The sequence below is a fragment of the Paralichthys olivaceus genome, chromosome 14 (genome assembly GCF_024713975.1).
Source record: "Paralichthys olivaceus isolate ysfri-2021 chromosome 14, ASM2471397v2, whole genome shotgun sequence".
NCBI classification, from domain to species: Eukaryota; Metazoa; Chordata; class Actinopteri; order Pleuronectiformes; family Paralichthyidae; genus Paralichthys; species Paralichthys olivaceus.
This window is the reverse complement of record NC_091106.1, coordinates 23262913-23286226: the sequence shown is the minus strand read 5'-3', so window position 1 is coordinate 23286226 and position 23314 is coordinate 23262913. Positions and strand designations below refer to the sequence as shown.

At 43.9% G+C, this 23314-nt stretch overlaps 1 protein-coding gene across 1 annotated transcript in view; it reads right to left on the bottom strand.

The window, feature by feature from the left end:
• The window catches only part of LOC109645506 (pro-neuregulin-3, membrane-bound isoform), a 265942-nt gene that overhangs the window by 24680 nt on the left and 217948 nt on the right, over positions 1-23314 (bottom strand). Inside the window, exon 4 of the mRNA XM_069538704.1 lies at positions 4163-4186. Coding sequence (XP_069394805.1) covers positions 4163-4186 — 24 coding nt within the window. The remainder of the gene's footprint in view (positions 1-4162; positions 4187-23314) is intronic.

Below are 23314 nucleotides of genomic sequence, written 5' to 3'. Positions count from 1 at the left end.
ACCACCAGCTCTGTGAATAAAATCTCCTCTCGGTGCTGAAGGCAGCTGCGATTGACAGGGAAAGACGGAGAAGAGGAATGACATAACAAGTGCAAGGCGAGATCACAGGGACGGGATTCTCCAGTGACTGCCTCACAGCAGCATTAGACTTTTCATGTGTGGAGCGCAGACTGCTGGGGGCGGACGAAACCTTTATTTATGCAGGTCTGCTGTGCTAGAGTAAGCATGCTCTCTTGGCTGGTCATGGTCCTTTACGCTATTATTCCGATGGCTTTATTTCCACATTTACATACTGAATATATCAGGTGGCTGAATGGGGCGATTGTTTGTGCTGGTAATCTTCTTTCTTTCTTTTTCTTTCCACATATTCTCTCTGGCTCCGCGGTCTGAGACCATTGTGTGTTGTTGTGTGTTGGGATTAGCCCACCTGTACCCGCCCGCCCGACCTGCAGGCTTGTGTTTACACATTACATCACATTTCAGATATTTCACCATCAGAGTCTCCTCCAGGTTTCTGGAAATCTCAGGAAATTTGACTTTAAACCGTTTGTTGTTTTGTGGTCTGGGATAAAAAAGCCGGAATGGCACAAAAGGCTTTAATGCGATTTATTGAATCGTCTTTTTATCAAATCTGATTTCTAACTTCACCTTGAAAGTTTTATCTAGTTTAGAAAGTTTTGTATCGTGTTTTACGTCTTTTTCAACAACTGAATTTCCCCTCAAAGATCTTTTAATCTTTTTTTAAAATCCAGAGATTATTTTTCATGAATTGAATGAAGTACAAATTATGAAATTGAAGCAAACAAGTTGAATCTAGGACAGCTGGACTCGGCTGTGGACACTTGGAGGAGTTCCACCTCTGACCCGAGAGGCTCCTTCACTTTGAATCCTCTTAGACGTGAAACATTTTCAAGTGTCTACAACCGAGTCCAGTTGCCCTCAATTCAATCCGTCTTGTGTAACCGTGACCTGGATGACAGACAATCCTCACAGACAAGTCGAAATATTAAACTTTCTTTTGATTTCACAGAAACTGCTCTCAAACATCTCCGGACCTGGACAAGCGCTCGTCGTCCCACGCTCACCTTGTTGTTCTGCACCTGTTTGCAGAGGAATGACGTCTACGCGTCGGCAGCACCAGATTATTACAAAAGAACAAAGCTGTGACCCAAAGGAATCCAAAACTCATTCACAGAAAATCTCTGGAAAATAAAAAAAGATGGGAGTTGTAAGACTTTTTGATTGAAACGTTATCTCGGAGAAGACACGACAGAGTGTCTGCCTCTGAATCTGCGTTGCGTCTGAATGTCTTCTCCTCTCCTCTCTGGTTCTCTCTCCTCTGACACTAAGCAGCACAGACCTGTTGTTTCACAGTCATGATGCATCTCAGTTCCCAAGTTGTCAAAGTCAGAGTGAGATGAAAACTTTTTCAACCTCCACATGCTAAGAAATGTTCCACACATCTCTCTAGAACCTTCCGTCTCATCGTCCACATACTTATGTCAACATCACTTCCATATCATTCAGATAATCAGATAATATTTATCTCAACATGTCTGACTTGCACGGTTGTCTCGGCAACAACATTGTTCCTCTTCAGCTATTTGTCTACAAAGTAAAAGCATGACGGTTCTGTTTCGTTGCTGCAATGCTTTATATGGGGTTAAATTAGAGAGCGTTTATTTTGAAAAGTTGTGACCTTGGGTCTGAGGATTGTGCCGATCGTTTAACAGAACTCTGGAAAAAAAAAAAACAGACTCCGGTTGACGTGCCGCAGTGCAGATAAACCAGGTAGGATGAACACAAAGTTTTCTAACTTCACTCTGCACACAAACAATAAAGAGTGACAGGATATTGTAGGAGAGTTCGAGGACGACCGACTAATGACAAGGAATAATTCTGAAGTTGCTCTGGAGCTTCAACACGGAACAAGAGAACACCACAGTACAATGAGTGTGAAGCGGCTCTGCACAGTTTACGTCGGTGACAGCTGTAAGTATTCTTTAGATCTAATAACACAAAGTGTGCACCTCGCATCTTTCTTTGCTCTGTAATTTTGCCATAACTCCTTTCGGCTCAAACGCACCTTGAACCCTCTGGACAGAAAATAAAATATCAACATGACTTAAAATCCATCCCGTCTCAAAAACAGCTGCCTGTAACACTTTGCTCTCACATTGATTTACAAGCAGGTGGAACATTTTCCAGTCAGAGTTCAGTGATCTCTGATGGGAAAGAAATATTGATGTGCAGACAACTAACTGACAGAGACACTGAGACTCGATACAGGGAGCGGCCGGAAACATGTAGAAAGAAGAAGTCACGATCCAAGATTCTTTGAATATATATATGCTCAGTTTAATAAAACCTGGAAATCCTGGGTGAGGAGATCTCAGCCTTAATACACTGACTTCTTATTTCTAATTTTAACCCCAGATACTGACTCTGTTGAAGGGGGATGGTTAGTTGTCTATAAACCACTGGACCGGCTGTGGAACAGTGTGTCTACTGTACAAACGTATAAGTTCTCATTCAGTCCAGTTATATACTAACGCTGAGGTTATAGATGGTGCTGTTGTACTACACTGTTGTCGATGGTGATGATTTTATTGTCTGTGCTGGATTTCTCTCAATAAGTCGTGTTGGCTGCTAACGTTGTGTTCAGTGTTTTAAATATATTCACAATGTTCACAAGTACCTATTTACAAATGTGCTGTCATCAGAGTCTCTGACTCAGACGATGGAGGACGAGGTTCCTCACAGAAACTGGGAGTCCTGATCTCAAGGCCTGAAATTAAAGATTGCACTTTTCCACAAGGGACCATATATATTAAGTTATATTTACTCTTGACAAACATCTATAATAGAACATTGTCAGTGTTTCTGCGTTTTTGTTCGAGTGCATTTGGATTCTTATCCTTTTTTCCAGGAGAACAAGCTTCCAAAGTCACAGACATCGACAAACCCGGGCCGAGTGTGGGATGTGCTTATCTATCTGTGCACGGCTTAACACAAAGCAGGGGAAGACGTTGGCACGACCGGATACGTTAGCCAGGCAAAGAAAATGTGGCAGCCTGAACAATGTTGCAGAGGCATAAAACCTCTCAGTGAATATAAATTTTGAAAACCTGAGAGATAGCTCGGCGGAAAAGATCATCTGTCACTGCCAAGTTTGCATAGTCTCAGCAAAAAAAAGGAGCTTTTGTTCGTGTGAGTGCAGAAGCAGCGGCGGGGAAATAAACGCTGCACTTCTGGCTCCTGTGAAATTTTACTTTGAGAACATTGAGGCAGTGATGACGGCCATTTTCCCGGATGATCCATCGCTTTCCTACAATGTCCGTGTGGAGAAGGGCCCGGATTCCACCCAGTGAGCCAGTGAGAGCTTCCATGTCGTCGACTAGTGCTCCTCGGCTGTGATACCAAACAGAGCCTCGAACGGGAGGGGGGGGGGGGGAGGAGCCTGGCAACGACGAGGACGAGCCTCCACCCTGCACAGGCGTGTGCACGGGAAACACACAAACATCTGACCCACAATCGCTGGAAGAATCTCATCCAACTCCCTTTAAGTAGAAAGTTAAGGACTTTGGTAACACGCTTTTGAGCTTGTGCCACGCATGTGAGCGCATAGGCGACGCACTAATGAGGAGTGCGTTCGGAAACGGTGCCAACAGCATAAAAACTCCCTCACTGTACGCTGCCTTCCCCGCCGCTCTCACTGTTTCCAAGGAGACTGCAGCACATTGGTATTCTGAGGGGACACTTCACAGGCAATCGAGAAAGAGAGAGAGAAAGCGAGGGAGAGCGCGCGAGAGAAAGAAAACATAAAGACGGAGATGGTGCAGAAAGCAAATGTGTAGAGAGATAAAGACAATAGCTAATATTTAAAAGATATACAGTGCGGCGTGTGCAGAGGAGGAGGAGGAGGACGAGGAGGAGGAGGAGGAGGAGGAGGGTGAATATGTGAACACACAGCTCTGTTGTTTCCACTTCACATGATATAATGATGCCATGTGTGATTAAGCACGACCACGTATGACATGTGCTGGGTGTCATTAGCGATGCGTGCGCTACATGTGTGCAACCGCACATCACAACAGCACGGAGCCATGTGATGTTTACATTTGTGACTCATGCAGACGCGAGATGAGAGAAGCTTCCTTACCCATAAACTCGATGCCCAAGTGATCTGTTGTTCCAGGCGGAGGAGGAGGAGAAGAAGGGAGGAGGGGGGAGAGAGAGAGAGAAAATAAAGTTATTATTAAGAATAGTGTGCGTTAGCAGTGTGTCACTTTTCATCCCCAGATCATCGCTGACATTGTTTTCCTTTATGTAGGGCGGCTGTATCCGTACTTCTATCGCTTGTCACATGGAGTCAGGGGGCACACGCTAATAATCGTACAGGAAATGACACGCACACACACACACACACACACACACATAGACGAGGTGAGACTGTACAAAAACACACTCTCAGACTACACAACACAAGTCTTCACCCTCTAACTGTCACAACATGAAACCTCCTTATCTGCTCAGTTGTGTTTATTGGAGAACTCGTGATAATGATTCATTCTTTTAACCTTATCTCTGATCTCGACCCGTGTGCCCCCCCCCCCCCCCCGTCTGTTGTTTGTTTGTTTGTTTGTGAGCAAGATCATAAAAAACAGCTGAGCACATCTTCATGATTAATATCTATGATTGTTGTTTGCGTCCCTTGGCTGCACAGAAGAGAAACGTGATCACCTGCGGTCCTTGTGAATAAAACGATCTGTGATTTTAAAATGATAAACTCGAACGGTATTTGTTTACAACCTTAACTGTACTTAAAAGAATACTTCACTGATTTTGCATCGAGTCTCTTCATGAACAAACTTCCCAGTGGATCCTTGATGTCTGAGCAGTGTGTGTTCTGCTGTGTTAAACGTATCAGGGAACCGAGGAGGGCTGAGGTCATTCTGGCTCCATGAACGCTTCGCATTCTGACAGTAAAACCACAATTACATATTTCTGTAGCAATTTTCCAGCTGAGTGTAAAGTACAGAGGCGGCTGGAGGTTTCTTCTTTCAAGGGGAAACATCCAACACACGCAGAAACCGACTGCTGTGCATATGAGTGTCACAAAAAAAAAAAACGCAGAAATAAAGAACTTTCAGGATAGACATTTACTCAGCTGCTTTTTTCCCCCTCCACTTTAATTTTACGCCTTGAGGCAATCTGTGGATTTGTGGATAAGCGAGATGTCTTATTACTGTTTCATCACCAGCTTCTGGCATCGGTGTAAAAACAAGCAAATGAAGTAATTTAATGAAAGTTCGCCGTGACGAGCTTTGATACAGAGATTCCTGCGGCTGCACGGGGCGAGAAAATCCCCCTCACGGAGGGAGGAGGTCCGGACGTGACGCCGCTGGTTCTCACCACCCTGACAGTGACTCTATCTGCTGAGTGGCCCTGGCCTACATCTTACAGTGGGTGAGCTGGTCTTTCTAATGCGAAAAGCTCTGTCCAATCTGCCCCCAATCTTATCAGGCAATGTTAGCAGTATGTAAGCGGATCATTTTTCACTTTACCCACGACCCAGAGACCTCTCTCTCCTCTGCCTTCTTCATCTCTCCCTTCAGAAACGCCCGTGATGCAGGACGGGAGGAGATGAACACGATAAACAGCCACTCTCACACGGAGGCTGGTGGAATCATCTGCATTCGCCAGATATTTACCGACAGGCTGAATAAGCAGAAATCCACACGGCTGGATATTTATTTAACGATGTACAAAAACACTCCGGACGAGGAGATCAGCAGGTCGAGTTTTATGAGGTAAAGTTGAAGAACTTTTAAATAATACAGATAAAACAAACCAACAAAAAAATGCATTAGCAGAGATTCAAGACACTTTTATAATCTTAACTACCATGAAAAATAAAATGACCACACTAAACCACACGACGTAAAAACAAGATGAATGTTTCTGCGTACGATCTGATTGAAAGCTCAGGAAGAAGCTTCCAAGTGGAACTTGAGTTATCAATGATTTATGTATTTTAATATATTATATTTTTACATGTATATATAATATTTCCCCCCTCATACTATGATTTCTAGCAGATTATAACATCTGAATTCTTTCCGGTCCAGTCGAGGGATTAGGAGCCTGAGTTTTTATGACTCCATCTTTTCTCTTTATTTGCAGTTTGGTGCAGAGTTTTATTTAGAATCTTACAACACAACCGTATATATATAAACTCTGTAAGTTAGCCCGGGTGACCCCGTTGACCTCCACAGAGACAGAAGGAAATGACAGTGTGATCTCTGCAGTTCCGCAGCCCTTTGGGTGGAGCTATAAGTGCCGCCACTGCCGGGGTTAGCGACTCAATTTCCCATGGAGCTCAATGAGTAGAGCCTCGCACTAAAGCTGCCAAGGTTGGGGATTTCATTTTCTGTGTAGCTTGGTGGCTTCAGCATATATCAGCACCGGCACTGTCAGGATATGAGCTTCGGCTCCCATCGGGCCGCCCATACTGAAGATGTATGCACTGCAGCTACTCTAAACCACTTCAGACGGAAGGCCCCACGGTGTCATGGGTTAAATATGCTCTGTGGAAAGTGATGGCCTCTGATTCACTGGACGACCAACGGATAAGGCCGGAAAAACACAGCATCGGAAACTTTGAAGAGAGAGGGAGAGGCGTTTTCATAAAACTGAAATTGTTTTCCAGTTTTCTCAAAAAGTAAAAGTGCTGTGGTGAAAAACAGGCGTGAGCTTCAGCTTCAGCAGCGGCAGGAGCACGTTTAGGCCCGTGTGTGTGGAGAAGAAGAAGCTGGATGTCTGACAGAGGTGATAGAAACAACACTGTATGTGTAGTTTGAAATAAGTGTGTTGATTTTCAGATCCCTTATTTAAATCTGTTGGTAATTAGCTTTAAAAGATGTAATAACGTCTGTGTGTGCAGACAGAACGAGGAAACAACCGTGAGAAGAACTCCAGCCCGCTGCTGGTGAATCTCCTATAACTGTGTTTGTGAACATAAACAAACACGTAAACAGACTGAAGAGCCAGTCGAACGTCCTGGAAACCACTAATCCTGCCAACGCTCAATCTACTGGGGAAGTGAGCCACAGAACACACAGGAACTCACACGAATTAAAAAACCGATGTGCGTGTCTGTGTGTGGCAGCGGCAGCCCGAAGCAGAGGCAGGTGTGGGTGGCAGGTAATCTACGGCAGGGAGTCTGTGGCAGGGAGTCTGTGGCAGGGAGTCTGTGGCAGGTAATCTGTGGCAGGTAATCTGTGGCAGGGAGTCTGTGGCAGGGAGTCTGTGGCAGGGAGTCTGTGGCAGGGAGTCTGTGGCATGTCCTCGCTGTGGACCCGTGTGTGTGTGTGTGTGTGTGTGTGACATAAATTAGTCTCATAAAGCTTCACAGTCGTGCTTTATGTTTTCAAAAGGTGAAGGAGGTTATGTTTTCATTGGCGTTCGTTAGTTCGCAGTATTACCATGAAACCTGATATGACACATACAAGAGTACACGTCACAAAGACCATCAGGTAATACTCAGCGATATATTCGTCGGTGATGTTTCACTGATTCAGCTTCATCAGGGAATCGTTTTTAGACAAAGAGAAGGTTAGATCAATAAACACCGATCAACTGATTCATTGATTTCCTCTGCTGTCTCAGGAACTATTAAAATAAAGATTTCCATATTTAATCATCTCTCCTTCTGCACTCGACGGGATGTTCCTGCGATACAAGTATTTCCTGTGCTAATACAGATATTGTTTGTGTTTTTGTGTCTCACGTTTCACTGCGACAAACACAAACACACATAATCCTTGTGTCTCCTTCTTCCTTCTGTCAGATAAAAAACGGAATTATTCTCCAGACGAGGGAGTGATTGCATCATGTTCCCGTCTCCGACTGACTGATAGCCTCGCTCCCCGTGTGTGGAGAACAGAGAATACGCTACGTGCTATTTCCAATTAGCGCTTGGCTCTCTTTAGAAATAAATTGATATTTTGACAGATGGCGGCGCCGAAGGAGGAGAAACTAAACGATGGCGCTTGCGTTGTCCGGAGTTCAGTGTTCATGAAATCCCATATCGTCACAGGATCATGTGATGCAACAGAACCAAGTGCGTTTCTCACCTCGGCGCTGCGTTGCTCCGTGTTACACGATGTGTAGTTGTTCACTCTGTTTGGTTTTGCAGCTGCATGAGGTGAATAAGTAAAAACCAGGAAGCTCGTGAAATGTGGGATTCTGCAGAAAAGTGTTTTTAAATGTTTCTTATATTTCTTCAAATATGTGTGTGATTAATGTGTGTGTGTGTGTTTGAACATCCATCGTCTGATCTGAATCTCTAACTTTAACCTGTTTCATCGTTTCATCGTTTGCTGTCTCTCCTCTGTTTCTTTTGTTTTTGCCTGCAGCAGTTGCTATAGCAACTAGAGACCATCTTGAAACGCTATCACACCAGCGGCAGCGCCCGTCGACATGTTGCTGATCAATCTCAGGTATATTCAGTACTCGACATTTTACATATATTACACGATTACTCAATGCAGTACTCAAAGTCAGCTCTGACACACAAGTAGTATGCAGTGTTAAATACTACATTAATACACAAGCATTCCATATTAAATACTACTTCATGAGTATATTAATGAATAATACTTTATCACACATACTTAGTGTTAGATACTACTTTATTAGTATTCAAGATTAAATACTACTCTATTACATTAGTACTCAATAGTAAGTACTCCATTATTAAAGTACTTGCTAGTAAATGCATTACTAAATGAGTACTCAGTACTACATTATTAAATGAGTAGTAAATACTAGGCTACATTTTTACACAGTATTCAGTATTAGGTTAAAACACAGGTACTCAGGATTAACTATTACATCATTAAATTAGTCGACTGGGTAGTATACACTAAGGTACTTAGTAGTTAGTACTAGGCTACAGTATTCTATGAGTATTCAGTCAGCTCCTGTACTTTCTGAATACAGACAGTACAGGAACAAACACCTCAAACAGACGGATGGAGCGTAATGAAACAGGCTGAGAGAGCGAGAGGACAGAAAAAGGCTTCAGAGCTTCACCAACTTTCTCACATAAAGGATTATTCACTGTCTCAAGTGAAATGTGAAATGGAGAATTATAACCAACTGTGCAATTCCACAAAGCTTTTTACTGCCTTTTAAATTACCGGGTTTGGTTTTGTGACACATTTACTGCACGGTTTGGTTTCGGGCTGATCATCCAGCAGGAAGCAGTTTACTGATCCAGAGGAAAACACGGTCTCAACCTTCGGACAGAAGAAGACGCAGCAAACCTCTGGTGTTATTCTGAGAGCGTGACCTGCTGACAACACGGGGAGCACGCTCTCCGGACTGTAATGCACTGCTCCTGTTCTATGGGCCATTTTGTTTTGACGTGATAACAAAGCTTCGCAAATGATTCAGACCTTTTACGGCCTAAAAACAAAATGACCAGTTTCTGAACAAGATGAGCAAAAAAACAAGGGTTAAAGGTGAAGTGTGTCAGATTTAGGTGAAAGGAAACTAAATGTAATGCAGAATCAACCTCATGAGGTCGTTTAATCTAAACTGTATGAATTGTAGTTTTCTTTACCCCAGAAAATACCCTTTATATCTAAATACTTTATATTTACTATTATTATTGAGGGGGTCCTCTCTACGGAGGCCGCCATCTTTTTTTACATTAGTCCAGACGGGACAAACTAAACGACTGCCGCTGCCACAGGTTCCATCTCATGGTCAGGAGAGGGCGAGGTGAGGGGGGTGTTCGGCTGCAACATGCAATTTCACCACTAGATGTCACTAAATGCTACACACTGTACCTTTAATACCGGACTTCAGTTTATTTCATAAAGTAAAATGAGAGACTTTTTTAGTCTTTTTCTATTCTAATGTCAGCGTCTTCCTTCTTTTTAGAATCTTACCTGCCCACATCCTCAAATTATGACCGTTCATTTACCACGACACGGTCTATTAGACACACACAGACACACACAGACACACACAGACACACACAGACACACACAGTCTCACCTCCATGTGACAGTAACCTCCCTCACATTATTTCCTGCTCGCTGCGCAGCATTAAAGCAAAGTGACACAAAATGAGACGGAAAGGCTCCGAACACACGAGGCTGCTTTTAACTGACTTTGCTTTTGTTTGGAGTTATTGGGTTGACATGACTTTCCCTCTCACATTTAATCGACAGGTTCTTTCAGATTTTACATCAGTGATGTTCCTCGGGGGCCTTGGCGTTAAACAGCTGCTGAATTGGATTCATGAATGTGACTGTTGATGAAAGCGGAAAAAGGAAAAGTTATGTAAAATCTACAGATGAAGTTTCAGCCGTCAGATAAAGCCGGTTAATCTCAAGTTTGATTTTGGATTGAAATCGGACTCGGGATCATTTAGACTTTGAGTAATTGGTCCAATCTGTTAACGCTGCTGTTCATCATCTGCACCGTTCGACAGGGCAGGAAATAAATAGTCGGTGACAACAATCTGAGTCACCATGGGGACGCCCACAGGGCGCCGTCAGTCATCATCAGGATCGCATCACAGACGTCTTCCTCTCTGGCCCTTAGAATAAAACCCACACACTCACATTATAATACCAAGGGCTTTCTTTTTAGCTTTTTCATTCCGTAAAAACCTTGCACCCTTTTTATATTTTCACCTTTTACGGTTACGCATCATCAATTTGTGATGTTCGGTTTGTTCCTGGAGTTATTTTATGAATAGATTTATCATTTATCATTTCGATGCAGAATCTTTTCCCTCAACGTGACTCTTGCACTTCTGCTTTAGGCTGAGCTTCTCTGCAGTGTCCTCTCGGAACGGCTTTCAAGAAAATGACCATAAACCGCCGGTGAGCTGCAGGTGAAAAGAGGGGGTGGAAGAAGCAGCCGCCACAGTTGGAGGTGAAGAAGAGTAAAAGCAAAAGAAAGTGTTTTAAGCATTAGAAAGAACTGGACTGTGCTCGGTTATTTATAAAGCAGAATGAAATGAGGATGCATTCTGGTCGACTGCTGGTTCTCCTCTTCTAGAATAAGTTACTCTCTGCATGAAAGGCACTTTTTACTTATTTTACTTTTCACTGTAAATTCATGGTTAAACTGTGAATAAAGATGGATGACACGTCTCCGTTTCCTCTCATTAAACAGAAACGAAGCCAGAATATTCAGGATAGAAAAACAAGCAGGAGTCCTGCGCCAGGACAGGAAACCCACAAACAAATGTATTATCATATAATCATCATGATATAAACTCACAGATCAAGTTAAATGATTTTTAAATTTGAATGATTGCCCAGGGACAACTGTGAAAACCACTCAAATAACTTCCCCACCACAAACTCACTCATCAAAACGACGCTGACGGCTGCAGGACGCAGCTGCTCCTGACAAACGACGAGTACTTCTCCAAGAACACAACTCAACCACTGTAACGTGAGGACAAAGAGGCCACGACCGATGTGATCACGGGTGAGCGGTTGGGTCGTGATTTGACGTGGGGATAATTGCGGGTAACGGGCGTGTTCCAGTGCAGAGATTTGTGGGTACAGATTTGCCAAAATGGATCCACGTAGGATTCGGTATCGAGATCTCACTCACACACATACTCCACCGGTCGTGAGTCAGTCTCAGCTGTAAAGTTTTATTGCATCGAATGTCTGATTAAAACCAAACTTGTCAGAAACATGGACACATACGAACCACCGAAGATGACAGAAATCTTTTTTGAGAAATGAAACTTTGACTTCTTAGAACATGGAGCCACCAGGGGGCGATCGAGGCACTTTGGGAGCTTTCATGTCGTCCATCTTTACAGTCTATGGGTTCAACATCTCCGTGGTCATAAGGAACATCGAGTTTAAACTTATAAAACCGTAGCTGACCTCCCCTCCCCCCCACTTCCTTCTTCATCGGCCATAAAACCTCTTCAGACAGAAAACTCAAAGTATGGAGGGAGGCTCTCGGCCGTATGTTCTCTCTTATCAAACACATTTGTGAGGAGATTCAAGTTTTGCTCCCGTCTCATCAGCTTCCAGGGCGACGAGAACGATCCGTCAAAGAGATTACTTTTATTTTGATGTGATATTTTATGCCCATTAGTCACCATGTAAAATTGCAGCTCCCTAATTACTCTGTAATTCATCATTATTACACATCGCAAAATTTTACAAGTTCACATCAAAGAGAACTCAAACGAAGTAATTTCCCTGTGAGACTCTGACGTGTACTCAGCTAATAACATATGTTGGAACGAACTGAAATATGATGTCGCGGTAACAAAATGCACCTGAAGATGACTCGAGCGTCTCCTGCTGTCGCTGCACTGACGCAATGTAAAGAAGAAATCTGGGCGGCCGCTCTTCAGATGTCGGCAGTGCAAGGTCAGCGAGTGAATCACTGACGCCTCTGAGGCGTCGGGAAACCGGGAGGAAGGAGAGAGACACAGGAGGGACGGTGGCTCGCCCAGAGGCTTTGCAAGGATGAATGAGTAAGAGAGGAGGAGGCAGAGACGGGTAAACTGTTCCCAAAAGCCATGAAATGAAGGAGGAGGCAGGAGAGAGAAGGGGGCGGGGGGGGGGGGGGGGGGGGGGGGGGGGGGGGAGAAAGAGAAAGAGAGAGAGAGAGAGAGAGAGTTTGGGTAGTAGAGAGCCGAGCTTGCAGGGCGTGGACGACTGACGGAGAACAAAGCAGCTGGACGGAGTCATGATTCAGCAGCGCAGGACACATGTCATGTATTTGTAGCTCGAGATGATTTCATCTCCGACGCCGAAGACAAAAATGTCTTTAAATAACCGATGTCAACATGAACATTGGAGGTAAAGTGACTCAGAACATTCACATGGAGGCTTTAGGGATGTCTTCCCTCTATATGTTTCCTCTATATATATATTTGATCCAGTTTTTCTCACACTGGAAACACAACTTCTAAATTATCTTCACTTAAAATCTCAAATTGTGCTTCTGGTAGTTTGTATTATATTTGTATTATTTTGTCACAAGTCATGATTTGTCATGCGATGACTGTCTGTGTGTATTTTTCAGTTCATATAAGTTTAGAAGTACTTATATGAACTGTACTTATATCTCAGATTTAAACACTTGCAGGGACTTTAAGTGTTTGAAACTGCTGTTGTGTGTAAATGTCAACAGCATCGATCGTGTATTCTTCTGTATTCAGCTGCACAGCAACACAGAGTCAACACACAATGTTGAATTCACAATCAGCCGGTGTTGAATCTCTTTGATCGGATTCTTCTTCTCAAGATTTTCTTCTTGGGTTTGTAACCGACCTCCCTCTTTAAACTTGTATGAGCGCAGATATGTGGCTTTTACTTTGTGTCAGAGATCCAGACACTTTCCCACACGGCTGCTCATTTTAAATTCAGACAGCTTCACGTGCACCCGAGCTTCACAAGAGCTTCAGTGAAAAAGTCCCACGATACTGTGTCTGCAGAGAATTTACAGTTTCACTAAAGGGACCCTGGATCAACCCTCAGCTCTCCTCCGCCCTCTGCGCTCGAGCTCCTCGTCGTGGCCTCGTGAGAAAATGTTTATATCCTCGATCTCACCCTTGAACTTTATCAGTTTTTAGACTTTCACAGAGCGACAGTCAAACCACCGGCACATCCAGTCTGCTGCATGACAGAGGAGCAAAGAAAGGTAACGCGAGGATAGCTGCGGCTATTTTTACATCACAGGCTTTAAAGGACCAGTGTTCCTCTCGGCACGGTGCAAATTAAAACTGCCACACAACCCGAGCAGTGATCCTTGATCAGCTCCCTTGTTCTTGGAGGTTTAATGACCACAAGCGCTGGACTACAGCCACATCTAGGTGGAGGGAAGGCAAAGTATCTTAATGTGCACAGACACACATCCAGGCGGAGCTGGGGGGGGGGGGGGGTGTGTTCAGAGAAAGAATTAGAAGAGAAGAAGAAGAGCAGGACGTGATAGTGCAGTGGGCGACCATCGATTCTAATGGAGCTTTATTGTGTTGCGTTATAGTACACTTTAAATATTCATGTGTTCATTTTGATATGTGTGTCTTTGTAGTTCTAATGCTCATGAATTGTCTCTGTAGATTTAATGGCTGGTGAAGAGTTCCGCTGAAGGGTCAGGGGAGAAAAACAAAGTACGACAGAACATAATCATAGTGAGGATTTCAAAACACAAGATATACTGACAAATATGTTAATTAAAATGCTCTAATAGTCGTATTTAATATGAGTGTAAAACATTTAGAAACCTGAACTATGTGTTAAAGTTATATAATAAAATGTTTGGTCATGTTTTCTTCAGTGTTTGAACTGAACAGTGAAACCACTGTGAACTCCTGCCTCCTACATAATGTGCAGAGGATTCAATGATCATTCAGACTGATGACTTATTAGAGAGAGTGACACAGTTAAACACAGGTGACCTCATCACTGTCTTTGTCCATCCAGTGATAATGGACCCGACGCTCTGCTGTAAACCGGTGCCGCTCTGGCAGACGACAGGTTAAAGTCATTTCTCTCATTCAGCTGATTCACCATTAGCTTGTTTTCTCACCTGTGTTCCTGGCAAGTTGTCATAATCACGTTAGTCGGAGCTGGCAGGTTTTTATTAGGCTGGCATCACATGAGACGTTCGCTTAAACAGCTCGAGTCGCTCTGTAACAAGGAATCTGTGGATTCTGATGTGAGAGAAGCTCTTTTATCTCGGCTGTGTGCTCTGCATCCATTAATGTGACAGGTTCAAACAAAAGGCCTGGAGAGGATGATCTGCTGAAGACTTCTCTACATAAAACCTACAAAATATAAACAGCACGGGAACGACGACGAACCAAAGAGAGTGAGAACGAACCCTGAAATCAGACGGACGACATGGAGCCCAGAAAAGAGAGAAAACTCTAAAGCCTCGCTAACCAACTTTTTCAAATAACAGATTGTTCAACTGCCTCCGGTGCTATGTGAAATGAAGACTTATGACCAACTGTGCTGCTTTTTTTTAAGTGTGTTTTAAATTATCGGTTTGGTTCAGTGACACATTCACTGTATCTTCAGTTCGGCTTCAGTCTCAAGTTTCCAGCAGCAGGAAGCAGCTAATTCAGAAAAGCTCCCTGTTAGCAAACAGCCGTCCGTCTGAATCACCTCATCCACGTCAAAGAAGCGCTGACAGGAAGTAAAACACCTGCAGAGCAACACACAACGTTCACCGCGGCTCGAACAGACTTTTCATAATCATTTAGTGTTTTATTATTCTACAGAATTATTTCGCTTGAATTCGTTACCAGCCCAATAAAAAGAACTACTGCTGCAGAATTTAGCCTGATGTAAACATTTTATTGTTTTTTGATGTTTATGTATTCATGTATCTTCCATGTTGTGATTTACATTGAAAAATATATTTAATGTAACATTATTACAATAAGATGACTAATAATATGCTAATCATCCGAACTATAACATGCTTATGCTATAATTAAATGAAAGATCAATTTAATATTTAAATAAAAATTTGTTGTTTTTACATTTGATCACGTGAATGTGCTGATTTTTCAGCACTAGTATTATCAGTCGTACTATTTCTTAGTATTATTATTGCATATAATATTTTTTATTCTTACTTAGATTGTTCCCTTGTGCTGCTGCGTGAACTGTGAATCTCCTCTGCACAGAATCAGTGAAGGTTTATCTAATCCTGTTTTGTACCTGTGGCTCCCAGAATCCCTCACTTTGGTTCACGCAGGACAAAATAAATAGACGAAAAAAAGTAAAGGTAGAAAAAGTAAACAAACTTGAAGCAGCGGGAGATGGAGAGAAAAGGAATGAGAAGTGTGGACAGACGTGAAGAATGGACGGAGAGAAGGAGAAGAATGTCCTACGCTGAGACGAGGCAGGAGAATTGCACTGTCTGCCACTCCGGCCCGGTTATTAACGACCTGTGACTGGAGGGTGGGTGCAAGCAGCGAGCATATCAGCCCACTGCTCCGGGATAATCTGCATCCCACTGACATATTCTTCACTAAGCACCGGCTGACAAGACCCATACTTCACAATAAATTGGGCCTTCCAGTTCCATTAGGGCCTGAATGTGGGCACGGCCCCGAGTCTTGATCGGATGCTCAGAGGAAAACAGGAGGGAAAACAAAGCGAGGTGGTTATTTTTTAAAATATTCAATCCAAATTATTCGCCAGAGTAAATATTTTTCAGGAAATCACACGGGGGGGGGGGGGGGGGGCACGCTGGGTGAGTTACTGCCAGCAATACGCATTTCCTCTGTTTTGATTGCTTGCTATCACACGTCCGCAGCAGTAGATGCACAGAAGGTAAATTGGTGTCAGCGATCGGTATACATTCATTAAGGTCCGTCGCTAAAGTCGTTTTTTTCGGTTCCCACAGAGTTCACAAGGCGGCCGAGCATAGCTGAGCTTTTAAAAAGAGATGTGATTCTGTTGTTGTTGGCAGAAGGAGGATATGAAGGACAGACTCCGCCGTCACTGACGCTGCTAATGCTACACAGAAGGCAGCAGGCATGCGTTTAATTTGGATCAACCTATAAAATCAAGCACAAATCCCAAACTTTCAGGGTTTGTAATTCTACTCAGAGGATACTGTTCATTTAATTCAGTCAGTTCGGGTTTGGCGTTCGTGAGGATGAGGTCACAGTGAGGACAGAACCACTCAAACACGTTCACGCGGCACGTTTGTGTGTAATCCAGCTGCAGCTCGCAGGAGCAGCGGTTGCACAGACGCTCTAATGCTCCGTGTCACGGTGGTAAGCCGGGTGCACACTTTGGTGAGGACGCAATCGAACACGGAGCGGCCCGGCTGCGGCTAAATTAACGTCTGCGTGTTCCAGTGGAAGCTGACAGGAGCGAGGTATTAGATGCAAACTGCCAACGACCCGCTGTGAACCTGGAACCTGAGAGGACGCCTGCAGAAGACGCTGCTGTGGAGGAGGAACCTTTAATTAGCGCGCGGACAAGTGAACCGTTCCACAAAAGACAGACAGCGACTCTCTCATCTGTGATGTGCAGCCCAGTAAATGTGCGCTCACAGATAACGCACCGATCTCCGTGTGGAGGAGACTGGGATTCATCACAGTGAAAACGGAGGAACACATGTTGGGAATATGAGATGTCCACTGGCGTCCGTCCTGCATCACTTTGTCTTCCTGCAGCGAGGTCAGTTTGTCATGCAGCAAGCAACACCATCAGACAATGTGTGAAGCTTGGCAAGCTCGGGCTGACGGAGCTTTCCCGAGACTCTGCCGCCGCCATCTAACAAAATGTCACACGCCCCCTCCTCCTGCCTCCCCCTCGCTCTCGCCGCCAAAACAAGTGCGACCGGGGGACGTGCAACCAAAACACCAAGAATGAGATCTTGTACCCGCGAGGTCTCAGCACGAGTGGACAAACTGTACGTGAGGACGAAGAGGCGGGTCGGACCTGTCGAGGATGAAGGGAACTCTGAGAGGAAACAGAATTACTGTGTTTTTGACCCAGATCGTCACAGACTTCATTTCATGCAGGTTTATATCAGCAATTAATTGATATCAACAAACCTTTAAAATCCTACATTCGCTCTGAGCTCCGGGGTTTAACATCACACGGAAGCTCAGAGGAAACTTTGCTCTGCGTCTTTATTTAAATCCACATTTAAATCTGAGCTACAACGACGTAACAGCAACTCACGGATTACGCTGCTGATTCTAATCCAGGGCGTCTCTGCGTGTGAGTGCAAACAAATCCAGAAGCTGCGGCGAGGGAGAAGATGCTGTGAACACTGTTAATGTGAAATAGATTCTTTTCATGTGTTTTCAAAGAGACCTGCTGTCAAAGAGAGAGAGACTTCTCCTTTTGTTGTTTTAATTGGGAGTGTGGATGTGGATGTTGCCGTTTCCTTCGCCCTGGACATGCACCAATTAAACCAAAAGAAGCCTCTGCAGCTCCAGCTCCACACAAAACCAGCGTTATTATCCCCATCATTAGAAAATACTGAATTTGTTTCAGAGGCTCTGCTCGTGTTTGGTAACAAAAGAAACTCCGACCAGCTCAGACGTCAAGAACGCAGACCTGACAGTTCTTTATCCATTTCCTGGTAGGTTGGATTTATCTTGCCACAATTAGTCAGTGTCAAGAGGAGGGATACCGGCGCCAGACGTGCCGAGCGTTAAGCCAGCCGCTCGTCTTTTAGATCGTGTGAATTCAACAAGATGAATCCTGAGACTGTGTTTTAACCTTCCCGAGGATGAGACATGCAGAAAGCAGAGCAGCACACGCCTGTACACACTGACACACACACTGACACACACACACACACAACTGTGAGAAATACAAGGAAGGACGTTCTGTAAATCAAGCTAACTGCACGTCGGTTACGAAACCCGAGAGGTAAACGAAAGTTGCAGCCTTATTTAAACCCCACGAGTCAAACTGTGATTTGTGAACGTGGGCTCCGTGAATAATTGTAGATTGATTGATTGATTATTTCAAACACAGTTACTACATTGACAGTTATGACAAACGACCTGCGTTCATCAAACCCCCTCATCAATCTGGTTCTTATCTCCAGTCGCTCGTCAACATCTCCATCCTGAACAGACTGAACCAGAGCTCACGTCCTCTCCCTTTGTAAACAGTAGAAACTGTATTAATGCTCGTGGCCTTTATTGACTGTGTCTCTGCTCTTTGCTCGTCTGGTTTGCAGCTAGCTCCCGATCTCCCACGTAATGTGTTTGAGGCTGTTGTCTCGTGACTCTGCTAATGATGGATGCGAGACATTCACGGATTAGCGTGCTGTAACTTATTGATTTTTAAATTATCCCAAGGTCCTCGCGGCCAGGGGGCGTGACCTTTGGAGCTCGAGGTGATTTCATTCACACTGTAAATATACACGTCGTCAGCGAACCCGTGTTTTTCTGTGAGCGTCACTGAGATGAGCATCAAAATGCACAAGTGTTTGCACAGTTGTGAATAAAGAAAATCGATCACATGCTCAGTGGAGCGTTATTGGAACCTGCGTCGGCCCTGACTCAACAGTTGGCCCGTGATAAAAGCACGAAGCTTAAAGCAATCACACATTTTATGCTTCCTTTGTATCTTATGGCCTGAAACATGCAGTACAACATGAGATACAGGCCTGGAGTCTCGGGGAAATTGGACTTGCATGATTACAGCAACGTTATCATCGGCGGTTACACACGAACCTGCCGAGCATGAAATCAAATCTCATAAAGATAGTGCGAATTAAATTTGTCTTCTGTAAATCTCTCTCGGTGTCTACGCGGTGTGTTGCGATGCATGTGATGTAGATTATTCAGATATCGAGAATATCCTCAATCTGCCCGACGGCGTCGTAAACCCGGACCGTCTGAGCTCCGACGCCTTCGATTCAGAAAGGTTGAATATGTTTTTTTTAACTGTGGCTGAGACAATGATTGCAGACGTGGATGATGTGAGGAACAGATTGAGGGAGGGCGGAGGAGAGAAGGATTCTCGTTCAAGTCCGGATTCTATATCATCTTGTGCATCTTCAGAACGGTTGTGCCGATCATCAGCCTCCCAGTTTGAACAACAGAAGACGACAGTGGAAGCACCGGGGGCTCGGTTTCTTCTGGACTGACGCGGTGAAGTTGTAGATAACAGGAAAACGCTTCCGCGGCTCTCTGATGGTTTCGGAGGGAATCCTAAACAAGACTTTGATCTCGCAACACATCACATCAAAGCGTCAGGTGACAAACTCTGTGTGGAGCCTTGTCAGCGGTTTGAGACTTAAATGCACATCAGTGGGTCGTGAGGCACCCCCGCTGCGATCTGCTGTTGTGGAGGATCCGTTTGACAGAGTTTCAAATCTTTATCCTGGAGTTCAGAACCTGGCTCACAGAGATTTAACCCTCGAAGAGCCAGAGCGTGGTTTGAAATCTCGTCCGCACACACAACGTTTCCGTGCTCAGACTCTGGACGTTGCCCTGAGTTTTAATTTAGTTTGATACTAAAAGCAACTGGCATCAACAAAATCAATAAAAGGTTTGGCATCTCTCAACTTACAGCTGACGATGCTGAAACAATCAGTCTCCTAATCAAAAAAACAATTAGTCTTAAATTAATTCTCATTAAAAATGAAACCATTAACATTTAATTTCCCCTTCTCACCTCCCAACATTTTAATAAAATATTTATTAAAACTTGATTAATCTGTATTAACCTGGTCCCATTGTATATCTAATTATTTCCGATGTCTGCACTAAATAAACCAAGACTTGTTGTTCTTCTATCCAATCATTTTACATACAGTCCTTTCTTTGATTTGTTATCTCTGGAAACTTTCACATCTCTGGCAGAATCTAAAATAGAATTCTTTGGTTTAATGTTTGGCTGCAAAAAAACCCCCCAAACTTTTCAGTCTGATGCTTTTTTCATTCCACAAAATTAATGTTTCAGGAACCAAAACAATGAATCTATTGCTGATTAATCTATTAATAAAATCTTTGCTCTTAGAAACTGTGATGGCAACACTAAATGAACAAACCTTAAATCTGCACACACACACACACACGCGTTTGAATGTGACTGTTAAATGCTTTATATAACCGTCTGGCGTTTATTCATGTTGTGCATTTGGTATTCAGCTTGGAGCTTACATTCAATATTGTTTTGCAGTTTACGAAGCCAGATTTTTATTCAAGCCATGTTGTGGATATTTTAAATCGTAGCATGTGGTGTTCCTCGTTTTGTCGAGGGGACAAACGTGTCCCTCTCTGCCCGGCCTTCTATCTCACTGTCGTTCTGTTTGTTCAGCCACCGGAGTCACGACACCGCTCTCGTCCTGTGAGACCCCGGGACGCTTCGATAGCACCGAGTCAGAAGATGCTTCCCCGCATCCTTTCTTCCCTTCCGCCTCGGCAGCGTTCGTGTGCCAGAGGTCCTCGGCGGCGTTCGTGTGCCCTGCTGGTGAACCTGTTTTACCCAGCTCATCTGAGGCCCGTGCCACTTAGGAGACGAGCTGGACGGAGGACGGTGGACTGCAGGGAGGGAGGATGAGGACTGACGCTTAGACAAGATGCCCGTTCAGGGAAGTGTGGCACGGACGAGGTTAGCGAGGGACAGATGAGGGGGCAGGGGTCCGTCTGAGGGGAAGTTTTTGGAAGAGGGAGCAGGCAAGTCAACACTGAGGCAACAAAACCAACAGGAGACACAAAGGTAACCTGGGAAATGAGGGTTCGATGAGCTGCGAGCAAAGGATGTGATGCTGGGGAAAGATAATCTGAGGAGTGAGGAAAGAAGAGCGGAGGCCACACTCTTCTGTTCCAGCTTTGCACTTACCCACTTTTTTTTTTTTTTTTTGAAGCAGGAAATAGTTGAATAAAAAAATGGAGGAAAAAAAGAAAAAGAGAAAAGTTGGTGTTACTGGAAAATAAATCCACAAGTTTTACGACATTGTGTTTTGTAATGGAGAACAGAGAACAGGGACTTGTCGGGAATAACGGAAGCAGTTGAGAGCGAGATTGAAGCCAGCGAGAATAATGACCTGAAAGTGGGCCAATCGATTCCCACTATTAGAGAATGAATTGAGGATAGAGATTTGGCAGCGAGTTAGAGAAAGTTGCAAAGAATAGATGTGTGAAATCAGAAATGAATCAGGGAGAGTTGTGTGAGGTAAAGCCGATACAAACAGAAAGGTGTCGGGGACCAGGGGTGAAAACACATCACTCTCTTTTCGTTCCTGCTCCCCCGTCCCTCAGTAATGATTTAACTCCCAGACAATTTATATGGAAATTCCCCCGAAACAGTCCCGTCCATTAATTCACTAATAATCAGTTGAGGAAACTGGTCCGAGGTTATGCTTGAGATTTCGGTTCTTGGTTCGGGAGAGGACAACTTTGTTTGTCGATGTCGAAGTTCAATTCCTCTCACCGCTGCAGTTGTGTGGAATATTGTTGAGTCTACAGAACAGACGCTGCAGCTTGTTTTTATGAGACAAACGTAGAGTCGGGGCGTGCAGCTACTTTCTGCATAGCTCCAAATCATAAATACATAAACAACCTCCTGCCTCCGAGCCCCGACTCTGAAATGTTGCTGCTGGAAACGGCTCAAAATTACACCTGAAAACACTTTTACCACAAACACGTTATCCACTGAGTCGATTTCTCAGAAAGTTGGGCTTGAATTTAAATACTGTTGTTGACTTCCAGAGAAATCATCGAGTTTAAAAGTGAATATTTATTGTTTAATGATTATTATAATTGTAATCTTCCGCATACTTTATGTGCATGACGTCCTGTAAATAAAGATTATCTTCTCAAACACCCTTTTGGTTTTAATGAATGCACTGTGCTTCATCAGATCAGACATCTAATATCACTTTCACTGATGTTTCTGTTTTCACAGCAAATCTCCACATAATGGGACTAATGAAGGTTTTTCTCAAATTATATTTCAGTCTCAGTCTTTGTGACTTCTGCTAAAAGAAACGTCAAACATCAGATCTGTCTTCTGGACCCTCCTGCGCTCTGGTGTCCAGAGACGCTTACGTCAAACCCACAACTACATATTTTCTACAACCTCTTCCCGACGATCAACAGATACAACAACTGTTTCCATCTGACAGTTGACAAATTGTTTTAATGACGAGGACGGTAACGGTTCTTAGCTTCCAATACGTTCAGGTCAGTGGGCTTGTTGTGGAAACAAAGCGCTGGGTGTCACTCGAACGAGCACCAATGTTGTTCCAACAAGGACAATTACCCTAATACTCGCTCGGAATTAAAAACCTAATTACAGAGACTTAATTAATTATCTGGAAAGTAAAGGATATTAAGAAAGAGCAAGCGATGTTGCATTTTCAACATTTAATGTGTCATTTATGGCACAGTCCCCCTTTGCGACCGAGGAGAGAAGATCATATTCACAAGGGGGGATTTTAATTTCATAATATTATTTTCTGACACTGGACAAATAGGAAGTAAAAACCCCCACAGGCACATTTCCGTCCTTTCACGGTAAATGGTGCCATTACTGCACACGGCTTGTTAGCAGGAAAGTCACAGATAAGCTATTGTACCGCCACCGTGTGAGTGCCCCAGTGACAAGGTTGCATTTTTTTGGAATGAGATGAGGGAACGTGGAAATTAATATGGCGGAGATAGCGAGCTCTAAAGACAGAAGTCGGGGCAATTGGTGTTCTTCCCTCAGGTATATGACATTGAGAGTTCTGTGGCTTAGGCAGATAAAAAAAAAAAATGAGTAGAGTGACATTAGTCTGAAGTAGGAGAGGATGT